Here is a 17668-nt window from a genome sequence, read left to right as displayed (position 1 = left end):
GAAAATACAGCAAAATACTTCCTCTAGAGCTGTTCGATTTTGGTAAAAATCAAATCATTATTACTTGGCCAAACTGAGACCATCTATTTTCTAAACTTGAAACAAATAAAATATCCATGTGAAAATGATCATGTATACAACAGTTCCACTGTAAAGCAAAGGAGTGTGCTGGATTTAGAACAAAACAAGAGCATTGTTGTGATACGGAATGCAGCAAAATAATTGTTATATTTCGATTATATTGTTTTCATAACTGTTGGAAGTCATTATTAACTTTTAAAATAATTAATCGATTAATTTGATTAATTGCACAGCCATTACACCAGATTAGTTTTTTCTTGGTCTTAGTCATCCAGAACGTCTTTAATCTGAAAGAGAGAATCTAGATTTTAAAAAAGGACGTCTCAGCATGTCACCAGTGCATTCCTGCCTCTCACCTCAGACATGTCCACCCTGTTGGCCAGCATCTCCTGGAGAGCTCGTACAGAGAGGGACTGCTCCAGGATGAAGGTACAGATCGCCAGGTCGGGGGGAACATTCTGGACAAGAGGGACAATAAGAAACCAGTAAGGGTCAACCACATGGACAAGACAGGAGTGGATTCCATCCTGACAGTGGAATTGGGTGGATGAGATAGGAAGTGTGTGTAAAGAGCTGTATGTGTGTGTGTGTGTGTGTGTGTGTGTGTGTGTGTGTGTGTGTGTGTGTGTGTGTGTGTGTGTGTGTGTGTGTGTGTGTGTGTGTGTGTGTGTGTGTGTGTGTATGTGTATGTGTATGTGTATGTGTATGTGTATGTGTATGTGTATGTGTAAGTGTGTGTATGTGTGTGTGTGTATGTATGTGTGTATGTGTATGTGTATGTGTATGTGTATGTGTAAGTGTGTGTATGTGTATGTGTAAGTGTAAGTGTGTGTATGTGTATGTGTATGTGTATGTGTATGTGTATGTGTATGTGTATGTGTATGTATATGTGTGCACGCTGCATGAAGGGTGGGGTGGCAGTGCTCACCTGAGCATTGGATGTTGTCTCCAGAAAACAGAGTCTGTTCCCAAAGCCCTCACAGGAGAGGCACATCTTGATGTGTTCCTTCATAACAGTTGCAGAGCATTGTAGCACTACCAGATCACCCTGGGGTGAGACAGAGAGAGACAGACAGGGAGACAGGGAGAGAGAGAGAGAGAGAGAGAGAGAGAGAGAGAGAGATATTATGAGGGCATAGTTTAGGTCAGAGTGACAAAGGCAAGAAGACAGGTGACAATTCATGGCAATACCTGATGATTGGACAGACACCAATAAATGCTAATGCACACAGAGGGGTGTCGCACGGGATCAGTGACCCGACACACACAGACAAACACACACGCACACACACACCAGTCCGTCAGCTCCCGGGTGTAAATACACTAATAAACACCCCCACCTCCTTAACCTTAGATCTGACACAGAGCATTCTCAGCTGTCTCCTCCAGTCTGTCATTATGTAAGCATATCCAGCCGTCCACTTCTCACTCTCACTCTCTCTCTCAGGACTCGAGTGCTGTGTGGCTCATCGCACAATATGTTTTGTTGAATGTGATCTTAGCAAAATGAGTCTAGTTAGCTACGTATCATGTAATGCAACATTATTATTGTTATATTTTCATAGACTTTGTGTGTTTTTTTTTTTACGTTCCCAGGCTGTTTTATCTTTATTTGGCTAATCATTTATCAGCAGCCACCCCAGAACTGTCACCTCTGTCCTGTCCCCTCACCCTCTCCAAATCGGGAATCTGGAGCAACCTGCTTTGTCCTCGACTCCAAGCAAGAGAGACTATACACCTCATGTTGGCTCTGTAGTATGTCTGTGTAAAATATCCTAAACTCTGGCATGTCACTAAATACCTGGATGGAATCACAGGTTAGGGCTGCATGGGGCGGTTACATAACGGCCATCGAGCTCCCGGTGAGACAGACTGCAGTATGATCGAGACCAATTTTATGGCTGGTATTGAGTGTATTTATTCTCATTAGAGAGAAACGGGAATAATTGAGAATGTCATCAGTCCAAAGAGAGCGTGCACCTGTTCACAAGCTCCAAAGCCAGCATGGTGTGTTACATAGTGAGCTATCTTGCCATGCTGAAAAGGGCTGATACAGTTATTTCTAATAAGAGAATATACAGTAACAATTTAAAAAAAGCACTTAACCTTTAATCCACTAGATGTGAGTGAAAACGTCTGCGGTCAGACATACAGTAGCAGGGTTTTTGAAGGCAGAACACTGTGTTTTATGCATATTTTTTTATTTGTAGCCTCGGCTCTTGTGTGTGCATGCTTATGTGCTGCTTTGGCCCTGATATGGAGATGTAGCAGTGCTCGGGATTTCTAAAAGCAGCCAGCCGCTGGTGACTCATAGCCTCTGCAGCCAGCAGGATCAGATGACACTGTAGGCATGTTCAAAAAGATTGGACTGATTGAAAGAGGACTGTCGCTCTCACTATCTCTCTTCTCTTGCCAGTTAGCACAGTTTCTCACCGATTACCATTTACATCGAGCATAAACACCTATTCAAGGGGAGTCACAAATGACAAACCAGAGATATGGACCGATAAAAGGAACAGCAAAATAACAAAACAGCCCAAAACAGTGCAAACTATCTGTGTAGTCATTGTGAAATCTACCATTTTCTTTAAGTACCCTAATAATATTCATTTAATTACACATCTCTCCTAATTGCCAATATTCAGAGGGTCATTTAGAATGAGACCCTATAATCCACCCAACTATGAAGCTGTTAAATCCTGCCAAATTTCTATGGATCTACATTGTCGTTCTAGAATAATCTCTCTATCAGTCTACAGGGTCCTAGTGACCCAGGGAGCCCATGTGAGAAGCTGACAGACAGAGCCCTTCATATGACGGGCTCAACTCTGCCTGGTATAAATACACTCGGAGCTGCGGGGAGCTTGTGAGAATCAGAGCTGTGTTGTTGTGACAAAGCAATGCATGTTAATGCGTCACTGCAACCTCGGCGTGCATGTCAGGACAAAGGTGACGGCATGGGGAAGGCCCATCCGGGTTCACCCCAACTCAGCCCTTTCATCTGAACCACGGGGAAGAACACAACATACAGCTATCTCGTAGAAGCAGACATTTTCAATATTTAAGGCCGCTTTCAGAAGGCAGAGCATTGTGATGCCATTTGTATCAGGTGCAGTCTAAGGGTTAGTTGGCTGCATAATTGCTGTCCCAGTGGTTTATTGTACCAGAATGAGGCCAATGTATTCAGTCTATAACAGGCTCAACATGAAAATATTTGTACAGGAATTACAATGCTATGCTCATCATTTTGGAGCCTACATCAACTTTGGCCCATCAACAGAGACTTGTGAACTAATCAGCTAGACCTCTTCTGAGGATCTCCACAGTGATGCTGTGAACACAGGGCCAAGGAGCAGAGTGAGAGCACAGGGCTGGGGAGCACAGCAGATCCTCTACGCAGGCCCTGAGTGGTTTCAGTTCCTCTACACCATAAAGCACAGTTCCAAAAGGAGCTCTTCCCTGATTCCCCTGAGACACAGAGGAGATTCCTCCTTCTCCCCTGGCTGCTGACGTAGAACTGCATGGGCGAAATCCCTCCTGTCCAGATCCCATTGTTGCTGACACTGAGACATGACTGAAAGGGAGAGGTGAGGAGAGAGAGGATGGAGCGCGGGGGTTCAGACGTGTGCTAGCCCAATCGATACACAGACGTAGCAATGCAGGGATTAGCTCATCCAGGGGGTTGCCCTTTCCAAACGCTTTTGTGTGGGTCAGAGTGAAGTCAGCAAGCCTTTACGCTGAGAAAATGTCACTTGACCAGCAGGTGGACAACAGCAAAGAGGAGGCTCCACTCCAGTTTTCCATCCACAACCTATTTATGCGTCCACTCATCTTGGCCTTCACATTGAGCCATAGCACACTGTGCTGTTTTAGTTACCTAGTTATTGTTACGTTATTTATTATTTACCGGTAGTCATTACTTGTCTGAGACAGCCAAATAATGACTAAATGGCACTGGTATTCTTGTGTTTCTGACTAACCTTTCTGCTTTTTCTTTACCTTTCTCCCCACTGTGGAAATGAATCACAATGTTTACAAAGCTACATGTAAGCATTGTATTGCAATATTTGATATTTGTTGTTATTACAGTGCTTAGTTCATCCAAATCAATCAGTATACAATATACTGACTTTATTCACACTTGATTCAATCATAATTAACAAAATAAAGACATAATACACTCTCTGCAACTCAAATTAAACCTCTCTTTCGTTAGGTAATTAAGTATTTGTTTTTGTCATGCAGAGCTACAGTATATTGTGATAGCAATATTGCAATCTAGACATACTATAATAAGGTGAACTGCTATAGCCCGTTTATAGTCCTGATGAAAACTGAATTACATTCAACAACATTGTTGTCTAAAGAATATATTTGACAGATACCTATATGAAAGGATGGGTTGGCTACCTTACTTCAGTTGTATTGTGCTTAAGCCCCAAGAAGCCATGGGTTCCAGTGATTTTACAACAGCTAAGGAGTGTTTTTAGGCACAAAACAGCTGTCTTGTACATGCAAGTAGATAATACAAACATGACCAGGATAGGCTGATTTAATTTTGTCCAACACTGTACATTCCAAAATATCTTTGCACAATGTTTCTGATCTCATTTCTGGCAAATTTATATAGGTTTAAAATTGCTGGTGTTTCCTTTAGAAAAACCGCGAAAGTTGTATTCATTGTTTGAGACTCTTCTCTCTCTTTCTCCATTTCTTGGCCTCATGGGTAAACCCCTACTCCTCCTCGGCTATTTTGGGTGGCTGCACCTGTCACTCTCACATTCCCCTCTGCTGCTGACCAGCAAATACTGGGAAGTTTCTCCTGCAGTGTGGACAAGCCGAGGAGAGACTTCAGCGTGATACAGATCACGGACCAATCTCTCCACTCAATCAACGGCCCATACAAGACTCCACCAAAACACCAGCCTAACATATGAACTCTACACTTTACCACTATACACTACACACTTCATGACCTTAACCCCCCCACCCCCACACATACACACACACAGTTACTGCCTGTCCAGTTACACACCTGAACAGTCTTTTTAAATTACCAAAATGATGTTACAAAGTTGCCATATAATACATTTCTGTTGTCTTCTTTTACGTTGTAATATAATCTATGGCTATTACTACAGACACAAGCCATGAGCTGGTTAAAAAGTACAAAAGAGAGATGGAATATTGATATACTCAACAGGACAAGGTGATACAAAGCAAAGCATGTTTCTAATTCCTCCCACAACACTCTTGTCATGCACTGAACTGACATGTTCAACAGCTCATTAGGCCCAGGACTTTGTGAGTTAAACAAATGCATTTAAAGCACTTAAGTCATCAAATGTAAAGATAGGGCACCATAGTAGAACTGGACAAACTGTGAATGCTAAGTAGCTCTTCTGTAGAATGCAAGTCATAGTGAGGACTTTCCATCCCAACACACTTGCTATTCATAACAATATATTGAACAAATATCCAATACTAAATCTTTTGATGGTGTTTTTTTTCCAACAAACTATTTTTTATAATTTGTAGGCCCCCTTTCAGAGCTCTGTGGCCAGTGGTGCAGAACCAGGCACTGATGATTTCATCTCCTGAAGTATTGGTGCTTCACACGGGACTGGCTGAGTTACAGGGCAAAATTCACATAGACACAACAGTCAATGCCTGTGGCCCTACAGTACACAACGAGCACCTGTTCATTGTGTACGGACAGGTGGCCACTGCATCGCCTCCAGTTGAACTCAAACAGAACAGGTGCTCTCGCTGTCTCTCTGTCTCTGTCTGTCTCGCTGGTATGAGAGTGTTCATCTCAGGTACTGAAATAATACACAAACATAGACAGAGAAATGTGTGTGTGTGTGTTGGGGGGCATAAAAGCCAGCTAGACTGACCACATCCACCAGAGAAGACAAACCACTGTTTCAAAGGAGCAGGATAATACTCAGGCACTAGTGAGAGAGGAATACAATAAATCAAAGTCAGAGAGAGAGCAATGGTGATGCTAAGGAACACGGTACCATATTTGATATGAATAGAGTTAAATCCACCAAATATTCTTTTTAAATGTCAACCCCTGCCACCACCACCCTCAACACACCATTGCGAATGTGGGATTTTCCTGTTCTGTTGTAGCCTATACAGATACACATTCCAGTTAGGCAAAGTATCCTTATGAACAGCAGCGCATGGATACACAGTTTTCCCAGATTGGGAGACAGGCGAAGTAGGACACAGACTCCTCTCTCTACCTCCTGTGTCTTAGGCACTTAAAAGTAGCGTGCCTATAAAAAGAATGCACTGCCATAGCCTGCAACCTGAACATCCCCCTGAACACACTAAAACAATCCAGTGATTCACGCAGCTTGCATCATGAAACAACGACACAGTTGGCCCTTTAGCCCCCTACTGACAGCAGAAGGCATCAGATCACCTCTACAGACACAGAGTATCAGCATGGATTCCACACGTCTGGCAGCACGCATACAAGACAGCTGCCTCGTTGTAAAGAGCATAATATATGAGATTATTAGGCTTGTAAGTAAACTGTGGTAGATAAGCAATCACTAAATTCGGAAAAATGTAGTGATTGAAATCCATACACATAATGGTTGAAATCCATACACATAATGGTTAAAATCCATATACATAATGAAAAATGGAATGATTCTGAACTAATCAAACATGGCAAAAAAGGAAACTGTGATGTATTTTTTCTATTTCTTCCTCTCTCTTTTCTTTAACCTGAATTCTTCAACAGAGGGCTGGAGGAACACAGAACGATGGTGAAGGGGTTACCTATAAACTGTACAACCTTTTTGGTGCCAACTGTAAAGTTTTGATTTTGCATACATGACTTCACAATCACCGTCACATCACACCGTCTCTGTAACATGGAAACATGCTACACAACTTTGTTTGGGAAATAAGCTAGCTAGCTGTGTTCAGCTATCACCATACAGTACTAGTTTAGTCGCAGCTACGCTAGTTCCCTATTTAAATATAGGTCTTCTCTATAGCATCATCTATTGCTATTGATAATATCCATTTCAATAACAAACACAAGCATCCTGTTAGAAAATACTGTGGGTGAGTAGTGACATCTTTAAAGTTAGATCTTTACCGATACTTTAAAGTTGTCCTCACATTGGACGTTCCCTTCCCTACTGTATACACACACACAACCTGGAACACATTCAAGTTACAAAATGATTATGATATCCTGCAATCACTTTGATACCTTCTATATAGCTTAGCATGTCTCAGCAATAAACAAGGCATGGGACCATTGTGTGCAAAGTTGGACACAGTATGCTTGCCTTAGTCTTTCATACCACACAACCAACACTGACCTGCTCTGTTTATAATCTGCCAAATAAAGAATGTTTACAATCCAACTGTAGCAACAAAAACAGGTGTGCTCCCTTGCCTGACCATAAACTCCAGTTTAAACGACTATAGCATTGTCAGTCAAACAGCATCCATATAGCAGACCTAAATTTACCATTTGGCAACACTATTATCACCAAGGGATCGGCCCAGAGGATGACCACAATCCCAGACAGATCCCAGCAACAGACAAGTGTCAGGCCAAAGAAAACATCAGCAGATTAAGCAATTATCTTCTGTCTCTTGGTGCATACCAAACCTTATCAAGCTTTTTTGCTTTTTTATTGCCAGGAACATTTGAAAACATTTGATGTACTGTTGACCATTTGCCGTTGTCTCTCTGTGCTGATCTCTACATTTTTAACAACAAACTGCTCCATAACTAACATGGGGCTCACAGCGTATTAAGGTCCCTTGTGTGGCCAATGGCCTGTGCTGTCCTGCTGTGTCTCTGCTGGCATCAGTCCCTACAAAGATACTTCTTCATTTTCACTCTCTGGAACTCTTCATTAGGCCCTTTGCTAATTATTGCATCTTAATATAATGGCTTTTCTTAGTGTTTGAGGCATGTTGTGAGTAGTACACACGCAGCACAAGACAGCTGTCCCCTCTCTTAGCCTGCTTCCCTCTGCCCCTGACAGGGCTCTCCTCTTCTTTCCTGGGGTATTAATAGATAACGATGCTAACAGATGCACTGGCTGCTGCCTGTCTTGTCCTCGTCCATTCCCCCTAACCCCAAACCCCCCACACAACTGGGCGCTCGCTGGCCGAGATCTGACCATTAGGAAAGCCTCCAAAGGCCATTTAACTCCCCAAATTGTTCAAGGTCAAAATTGTTTCTTGGGTCATGAGTCACAGGACACATGAATTAAAGAACATTTCCCCAAAATCAAGAGTGGACAATACCATCTGACTGGTCCATTTGATGGCAACGGGGACAAATAAGCTTAAAGGGCAACGGCAGCAGGTACGTCCAGTCTGTCCTATACTACACATACACTAAACTAATAAACCAACCGAGTGACCAACTCTGTTTCAGCAAACACGCAAACACACACACACACACACACACACACACAGAGGGAGAGAGACAGAGGGAGAGAGAAGAGGTTTGGACAAACTCAAGAGAGAGTGAACCAACAAAAAACTTACCGTCCTCAGGAACTGGATCTCCTCCTCTCCTCCGTCTCCTTCTGCCATCCTTCTCCGAGGGTTATTTGCAGCTCCTCAGGAGAAATCAGGAGAAAAAATCCTTCCGTTTTTATTTGCTTTCTTTTTTCTGTTCGGTCTCTTTTTCTCTGTCTGTTTCTCTCTCTCCCTCTCTCCCCTGCTCTGTCTTCTTTCTCTCACTGTCTGTGTGTGGGTGTGCTGGAGGACAGCATGAGTCCTGCGCCTCTCGCCGTGTCCAGTGAGAGAGTGATAGGCAGAAAAGGATGCCACCGCACGGCTCCCTTCCCTCTCTCTCTCTCTCTCTTTCTCTCTCTCTCTCTCTCTCCTTTACACACACACACACACACACACACACACACACACACACACACACACACACACACACACACACACACACACACACACCTCCCATGCCAATTTGAGAGGAGAGGGAGGGGCAAATACCGTAGCTTGTTTCATACGTCTCAACCACCACACACCTATATTTGAAAGTGGGCCACCCCTTCTCTCAGTTCACTCCTCCCTCCTTCTGAGATGCTATTAAGGGAAAGAGTGTGAGTGCGAGAGCCGGAGAGAGGAACACAGAGAGCCAAAGAGGTAGAGACTCAGTGAGCGCAGCCTGGTCACAGAGGTGGGCAGCCAAAGACAAAGCTGCTTGCACAAGGAGGACAGACTGTGCTACCTCAGCGATCAAGGAGAAATGGAGATAAAAGTTAAGTTCCTCTTGCGGTGCACCAAATATACACAGGCATGTAACAACAAAGACTTTCAAAAATGGTAGAAGTGAGAAGCTCCCATGACTGAAGAGAAGAGAGAGATCTGCGTACTTCCTGCCACACATTACCTGGCCTGCGACCACATCTCTTAGACCACTAGACTATTTTTAGCCATACTCAGCTTGATCTATTACAGTTATTGTGACCTGTGTTAAAAATGTGTGGGTAGTGATCTTTTGGTTGTTTACAAAAATATTCCACTAATAATCTGACCTTTTGCCGTGTCATTTCTCCCTCAGAAAACCCTGGTAGCAATGATATCCATAGCGGTACATCGAGCCATACTGTATATGGACACTTCTCGTCTTTGAAAACACATTCACTCCATACTACAGCTACATACTACGAAAATACAATTAAGACAATCACTCAACAAATAAGGCTAAGTAATAGTATCATACAAATAAGGCTAAGTAATAGAATAGAATAGAAGCTTTATTCTAATAGTATCATTTCATCATCATCATCATTTTGCCTTCATATAATAATAATAATAATAGCAATAATAACAATAAAAATCCATATTCAGCAAATGTACAAAGCGGCACACACAACAGACAAAGCCATTTAGCTATTCCTGACAGTGCAATCTACCACATTCATTTGGTAAGGTTAACAGTGAGATCGTATTTTTCAATTGTACACTGGTGATGCCCAAACCAATTCATTTGGCTCCTCCCATACATGTTACTATAGCAGTGTGTGGAGAATATTGACTCTTTTCTACTAGCTACAGCAAACCAGCTTGATAAAACAGTGATCATACATAGAACTGTACATGCATACCTATGATCATTAGTCAAATGTTTCATGAGATATGTGTGTTGACATTGTGACTGCACAAATCAAATGTCATGCCCTCTATACAGGCACCCAAATTACAACTCCTGGCTGTATCAATCCTTTTCCCTGACTCCCTTCCCTAGTCTCTCTCTAGTCATTATTCATGGCATTCTGACATCATCTCATATGGCCTTCAGCAAATCAAATAAGCTTTCTTTTTTGTCAACCCGCATCCTAAAATAAAATCCTAGAAATGCTGAACCATCAGCAATCACTCACAGAGAGAGAGAGGTCAATATCTGCATGAAAGACACACCCCTCAAAATCAGACAGACACTCAGGCACGACAGGCAACAGTAAGCAGTACCATACACTCACGCACGCTCACACACACACACAGTCTGACACAGCGTCTCACCTGCACGATCCCCATCTAAGTGTCATCCAAGCGCCTTCTCTCTCATTGCTCTTCCATAGCATCCCCATCTGGCAGGAGTGGTCCTGGGCTTTGGGAGGATTTCTCAGCGCCTTCAGCACCAACTTCAACAGGCATGCTCAGACACTTCCTCGATGACAACAGCAGAGCCAAAATCACAGATGGATCCTGGGAAGTGAAGTCTCTGTTTTATTACCTCTAAAAGAAACAGTTGTATTTTTTACTTTGAACACTAGATGGCAGTCTGTACAGGTTGAGGACAAAATGCATCATAGGGAACCAGAACCTTGGTTTTTACACAGACCACACAAGTGTCATTGCATGCTCTATATGTTTCTTCAACTGTAAGACTACATCTATAAAAACTCACTGGACATTATAAAGCATTGTGATGAGGAAAGGGACCAACATACAGCAACCCCATACAGAAGAAGGCAGGAAATACAGGCCATCAGTATTGACACAGCAATTCGGTTAAGCTGGCTAAAGGGCAGCGATAACTTCCTGATGCGTTGTAAAAACATCATTTGATTACTAAACATCATATTAAAGTCTAGCGCCGGTGTGCTTCTGAAAAAGCCATTTTGGCCAGAGAGCCTCTAGCGCAGGAAGGCTGTGGTGTGCACCACATCAGACACCTCCCTGGGTGTGTGTAATCTTAAATGCTTATGAGGTCAGACCGTCGGCGAGCCATTGGGAGCATGCGCTAGAAAGCAAGAACTTCTCAATTAGCTGTCGTGAGCATTTTCAAATACCATCGGCTCCTTCCTGTGTTGTAATTGCATGCGAGTGCTAACCACCAAAATGTGCACTGTTGATCCAATCAGCAGAAATAGTGTTTGTCAATTAGGTCAGGAGCAAGAAGCTGAATGTAACATGAAGGTTTCTCTAAAGAGCTGTGTCAATCCAGACGTAATGAAGAGTTCCTTGTTGAGAGGTTACCTCTTCCTGTGTTGAGCAACTGGATGGAGAGACGATTGCATAAGGTTATCGTAAGTTTACACAGCACGCAGTGGAAAATAAAAGAGAACATGATGAGTAAAAGACCAACCTACACAGGCATGAGCACGAAAGCACTCTTACCATCTAAGATTTTACAGGGATTTCATTGGATGCCATTAGATCAGGGACTTCATTAGATGCCATCTGTCAGATGTCTGAAGTAGTTTTATTTGAAATGCATATGTAAATAGGTCTTTCAAGATGAATTCAAGATCAAATTGAAATTGGTTGATGAATGTAAATCACCACATTTTAGGCAATTGGTCATTAAACAGAATTAAACATTCTAAATAAAACACCAAGAGGGATTCATGTATTTTGGGGCTATAATATATCTAAGACATTGTTACCTGTTTGGTTGAGGTTCAGTTGCTCAATTTGTCTGCTATTCAATTTGACATGGTGGCTGAATCCAACACTGTGTTCACTCACTGCTCGTATACTCATCCTGAAAGGCAACAGTTGACACATTCACATCCCTGCGTGTAGCTGACAGACACCCCTCCCGCCCGAGCCCTCCTGACTGAGGAGTCCCACCTGTGTGTGAACACAACTTCACCCTCACAAACAGCCACAGGTTCCCACCATAATGCCTCCCCCCCCACCCACATCACAGAGGCATTAGTCTACCCTATCAGCCGACCATCCTCCGCTGGCCCACTGGGAACAAGGCAGCCTTTCAGTGGACGCCCCCAGCTGCACGCTCAGGGATTCAGCCCCGCATACACTGCTCCCACTGTACACCAACGGCCATCCCTGCAGAGGGAGAGCACTTCTGAAAGGAGAAGAGAAAGGGGGAGAGAGAAAGAGAGGGAAAGGTGGAATGAAAGGGAAGTGAAGTCCTTAGAGATGGATGTGAGAAATGGAAGAGGTGATATACAATGAAAATGGCCAAGGTGGAAATGCAGCTTGCTTGTTTAAAAAGAATGATTTGATTCACCTTTGGCCCAGAGGGTAAGACCAGGTTTGTAAGCACAACATAGTTTCTATTTGAATAGGCAAAAGTGTCTCACCATTTTGGTCTTACTCTCTAACATGTCATGACAGTCCTCTTTCTCTCTCTCTCTTTCACCAGAACTCTCTTTCTCCTCACGCACACACAAGCACAGACTCATTTGCACCCTCCCTCTCCATTTCAAGCAGGTTTTTGCAGAGTCTGATGACAGTTCCCCTTATCTGTCAGGAGCAGCTCCTCTCTTCAACACGCAATTGACTTATTTTTACAAACTTCTTGATTATTTTAATAACTTTTTTTTTCATGGCTTATCTTTCAACATTTCCTCCTTGTACAAAGCTATTCCATACATTTAGAAAAACTGTTTGTCTAGACGATTTTTTTCCCCCGGGACATTTTTGCACATTTGACAAGCACAGTCGAGAAACTGAGGTGGAGACTGCTTTGATCGACTGACAGCTGGGTGGTTTAGCGCTCGGGAGTTTTGAAGTGGCTCGACTTTGCACAGCTTGGCGCTCCTAGCGAAGGTTTGCGGTGTGTCGTCTGCGCTTGGGCCACAAAAAGAGAGCGTGTGTCAGAGAGGGAAGCAGACACACCGTCAGAGAGACAGGGATTCCCCCATGGAGCCATAGAGGAGCAGGACTTCAACAGATGCTCTGGAGGGATCACTGCTCTAACACAGTGCTGAGAAGAGGGGACACTCACCATGATCCGCAAGGAGGCCAAGAGGTAAACGAGAGGAGAGGGGTGCATGAATGCCATGTGTGTCTCTCTGACCACTGCATTCTATATTGATGTCTACATTCTAGAGGCTCATACTGAGTGTGTGTACGGACTGGTAATCTATCATATGGAGGTAGCAAGTAGGCTAAGCATTTGCAGAGCAAACTGGAGTTGTGCAGTTGGTTGCAGCTAGATGTCTTGTGGTTATTTTTGTGAGGGCTGTAGTTCCTGTTCAGTTTCTTCAGAATTTTCGGTGTGTTTTGGTTTCTATTCTTCAAAGGTCACCAGACCTAAATAGAGGTATTAACCATAACAAAAAGTCTGTGCCTATACATACTGAGAGGGTGACACACAACTTTTAGCATCATTTAGTAGGCATGGTAGACATCAATGACCTTATGCTGCACTATGCATTGCATTTATGCCTCTGACATCTGTATTAGAATAGCAGAATTCATTTGGAGAGGATAATACACCTGACCTACATTTTCAACGGCTGACTGTGGTTATGTGCCGTAAAACAGTCTATATTTACAGTACTCACACACGTCCTTGTGTTTGTGTCTGTGGTATGGTGGCTTGGCTCTATTCCTTCCTTGAATCTTCCATTTAAGGTAAGACAGATTTTTTGTTTTGTAAGTTTGAACAGACTGTACAAACCATCAAACAAGTTGTTAATGTAGAAAGCAGTGTGTACAGTATGTACGTATATGATGCAGCTGAAACAGCAGGATGAGTTATGTCCACAGACAAAGCAGAGAGGGCAGAGTGACCATACTGTAGTAAGGACCAGGCTATAGGCAGCGGATTGGCCAGGTGAAAGGTGTACAGCAATGATGTCTAAGTTGGGAAAGTGAATGTTCTATCTATTGCCCAAATACAGTTGAATCTAATCCACTGCAGAAAATGGCTTTTGATCAAAACACTTTTTTTGATATTGTCTACCCTAAAAAGATTTATATTATACTTTATAACATTTTATGACATCTTTTGAATTACACATAGTTGAAATTGAATGATTTATTTTGCCTTTTTTAACCTGGTTGAAGTATTACAGTGATCTTATCAGATTGCTTGGAAATGAGAACTTGTGTGGGTGTTAAGGTAGTCTAGTGTGACAAGCTTTTTAAGGTGGACCAGCAGACAACAAAATGTGGAATCTGAGCAATTCAGACTTGCCAGACACATAAAGTATACCTATCTACCTAAAATGGTTTGTACATTTTAACAAATAAATGGTTTATTTGATCAGAACTCTTGTTTAAAACAGATAAAATCAGGCCGGATCAAATACAGTTTCATAATTAGCATGGCATCAATCCATTCTTTGGATCAGTTCATGTTAGGCGCATGTCCATTGTATTGATAATGAAGCTAGTCATCCCCTGTAACATACAGGCTAAACAGTAGGCACTCAGCTCCTCACTCTGTGTAACTCCAACCAAAATACTTCAGTCATTCTGGGACTTCTCAATGGGATCATAAAGCCAGTGAAGTACCGTAGTAATGAACTACCCATCCAAGAACCTGTAGATCTTCACAATTGTGTGTTTGATTGCTGGTCACCAGAGATGAAAGCATGGAGAGGTCTTAATTGGACACACACAGGGAATATCTGCTGGGCTAAATTAGGCACTGCTGCCTCCAATGGATGTCCTCAAATGATTCAGGCATCAATTAATGAAGAGAAAGGAGAGGAATTTGTGTGTTGCCTAACTGTCCAATGTGTGAGTGATGACGACAGAAGGTGTGTGCGTGTGTTTGTGCCAGTGGGAGGTGGGAGGTGGGGAGAATGGAGCTGATCTAGCCAGGAACTGTGTGTAAAATACCGGGTAATGTGGTGAGGAAAGGAGGGGAAGCAGTGGGGGATTTCCAAAGAGAAAGGAGAAGTTATTGTTCTGTGAAAGACACGAATTGGGTAATGGCAAGGGGACAAGCAAGGAGGGCAGAGAAGATGAGAGAAGGACTAAATGCAGGGAAAGCCAGTGACAAGCGGTGGTTTTGAATGGCAAACACGTTCACCCAAGTGAAACTGTTCCTAACGTGTTCTTACAGGTTCACGGTTCACACTGAATTGAAATCTACAATTCAAGAGGAAACACATTTTCGGTTATGCGCAAAATAGAAGTAGCCATGACATGTTGATCAAAGTTTAGAAACATTTAATTTGCATAGGTTTGCAACTGAATGCTCTGTCTGTGTGTTCATGTGTGTGTGTAAGAGAGAGAGAGAGAGAGAGAAAGAGAGAGAGAGAGTGTGCGTGTGTGAGAGAGAGAGAGTGTGTGTGTGTGTGTTTGTGTGTGAGAGAGTGTGTGTGTGTGTGTGTGTGAGAGGGAGAGAGAGAGAGCGTGTGAGAGAGAGAGAGCATAGTGAGAGGGGGGTTTAGATGCTGTTATTGACATGACTTGATGCATGCAAATTCAGAGGATGCAGGACATTTGCATGGGGCTGCATTTACCAGTATGTCTGTCAAAGTTGAGTTTATGGTAATAGGAGGGCACAATGCATACATACAAACATACATCACACCATGACTACTGCATAACTAGTGGCCTGGAAGACTTCATTTGGACTGGCTAGATTCAAGTTTCCCATGATTGTTACATATGCAAATAAGCCATCTTTTCCAACGTCCATGTTGGTCAATCTCAACTTAAAGCTCTTCCTCACTGTCATCATTTCAGTTTAAAAAGAAAGCAAACACAGGTTATTTTATGTGCTAGATGTGTAGGCTCTGTGAGCAGTGAAGGGACAGACATACAGAATTGAAATTGAAATAATTGACATTTTACCATGCAGTGCACCTGCAGGGAAACAAAATCAGGTGCTTATTGATTTCATATTTTCTAATATCACTTGGTTTCTGGCATTGGCTTTTTTTTTTCAATCTATCAAAATTCTACTGTGATGTGAAAAAAAAGGTATTCATGAACCAACTGGCCAACTGTACCCTCAACTGGTCAACTGTACCCTCATTGGTAAATCTCTCTGGCAATCCTGACCATCAGCACATAGACTTCTACAGCAATGATGTCAAATGTGCTGTATCAAGGAAGAGGAAGAACCTCTGACTCTCAATGTCTATGTGTGTGTGTGTGTGTGTGAGAGAGAGAGAGAGAGAGAAAGAGAGAGAGAGAGGTGTATTGCCGATTTGGGATGTGAGAGTGTGCTGGGCCAAACCGTAGCAAGGGAGAATTGAAAATGAGCATTTTGAGTATGGTGACAGTGAGGGGGGAGAGCGGAACGGCTGGATGGTCATTCTAAGAACTCGTCACCACTTCTCTGAACATGTACACTTCCTGTTACTGTGATGTCTCCACTTCAGCCATGAACACAGACCACAATGCTGTATTTACACTCATGATAACTGCTCTCCATGGTTCCACACTTGTAGCCACTTGCTGTCTCGCTATCTTATGTCACGATATGGATGAAAACAGTCCAGAGTATTAGAGTAATAAATTCAAGTAGAGGAGAAAGAAGAGGTAAATAGAGGGAGTGTGAAAGAGAGTGTCATGAGTGTGTGAAAGAGAGTGCTTCAAATGGCAGTGCCAATCGTGTCTGTCAAAAGACTTCTGGTGAAGCGTTATTGAAATTGAAACTGTTTTGGGCTAAACGTCTCCTGGTGACATTGACACAGCACCCATAGTAAACAGTAACGGTCCTTCTGCTGTGCCCCCAGCCACATAGAGGTTAGAGAGTGCAAGTGCGCAGAGGGAACATTGCAGTGGCTCGTAAAAGATGAAAATAAAACATGCACCACATCAACAAATACGAACATGCTGGTCCAGTTACAGCAAAAAAGAGACAGGTGCAGACAAATCTCTACAACACAAACTTCGCACACATGGTACCCATCACTGATGACACATAGTACCTTGGGAAAAGATTTGTTTCCAGACAGCCAACAACAGCCCCATGTAATTCTTGGTCAGGCTCATATGAAATTATGCATGTTAAAGAGCAAGATCCACACGCTTGCACACAGAATCATACACCAAGTGCATCGTTTGACAAGTCTAGCAAAACAACCCACATATCCACCCATCCACATATCGACATTTAGCTTTCATCTGAGATGATGCAACAGGACAAGTTGACTTTCTCTCTCATTCTATCACTCTGTGTCAGCTGTGATGGGATCCAATACTGTGGCAATAGGAAGTAGATATTACAAAATGACATGGACGACTGAACTGACCAGTGCAAACTCCTCCCTCCCCCTCTCCACGCCGCAGGAAGTCCCGTCAGGAGAGTGTGACGGGGCTGAAGAGCAGGCGGCCCGTGCAGAGGAGGATGACCTGCCCCAGCCCCCAGGAGATCCGCCAGGCCCTGCAGTCTCCCATCCCC

At 43.1% G+C, this 17668-nt stretch overlaps 2 protein-coding genes across 17 annotated transcripts in view; one reads left to right on the top strand and one right to left on the bottom strand.

The window, feature by feature from the left end:
* Positions 1-10832, bottom strand: part of ryr1b (ryanodine receptor 1b (skeletal)) — a 68552-nt gene extending 57720 nt beyond the window's left edge. For 11 of the 12 annotated variants that reach the window (XM_048264868.1, XM_048264872.1, XM_048264871.1 and 8 more), the window contains exons 1-3: positions 8626-8904; positions 1010-1129; positions 438-539 (exon numbers count right to left, since the gene is read on the bottom strand). In XM_048264868.1, the coding sequence (XP_048120825.1) occupies positions 438-539; positions 1010-1129; positions 8626-8673 (270 nt within the window). In that variant the 5' untranslated portion in view covers positions 8674-8904. Of the gene's footprint in view, positions 1-437; positions 540-1009; positions 1130-8625; positions 8905-10620 lie in introns of those variants that run through there. The other variant, XM_048264869.1, reaches the window with a different exon arrangement.
* Positions 10833-12222: 1390 nt separating this feature from the next.
* rasgrp4 (RAS guanyl releasing protein 4) overlaps positions 12223-17668 on the top strand; it is a 15190-nt gene continuing 9744 nt past the window's right edge. Inside the window, exons 1-3 of one of the 5 annotated variants that reach the window (XM_048264166.1) lie at positions 12231-12594; positions 12716-13324; positions 17557-17668. The exon at positions 17557-17668 is cut by the window's right edge and continues 61 nt beyond it. In XM_048264166.1, coding sequence (XP_048120123.1) covers positions 13302-13324; positions 17557-17668 — 135 coding nt within the window. In that variant the 5' untranslated portion in view covers positions 12231-12594; positions 12716-13301. Of the gene's footprint in view, positions 13325-13714; positions 13933-17556 lie in introns of those variants that run through there. The other 4 variants (XM_048264165.1, XR_007195811.1, XM_048264164.1 and 1 more) reach the window with 4 other exon arrangements.

The sequence above is a fragment of the Alosa alosa genome, chromosome 15, assembly GCF_017589495.1.
Source record: "Alosa alosa isolate M-15738 ecotype Scorff River chromosome 15, AALO_Geno_1.1, whole genome shotgun sequence".
Lineage (NCBI taxonomy): Eukaryota > Metazoa > Chordata > Actinopteri > Clupeiformes > Clupeidae > Alosa > Alosa alosa.
The sequence above is the reverse complement of the archived record's forward strand: the minus strand, read 5'-3'. Positions and strand labels throughout refer to the sequence as shown.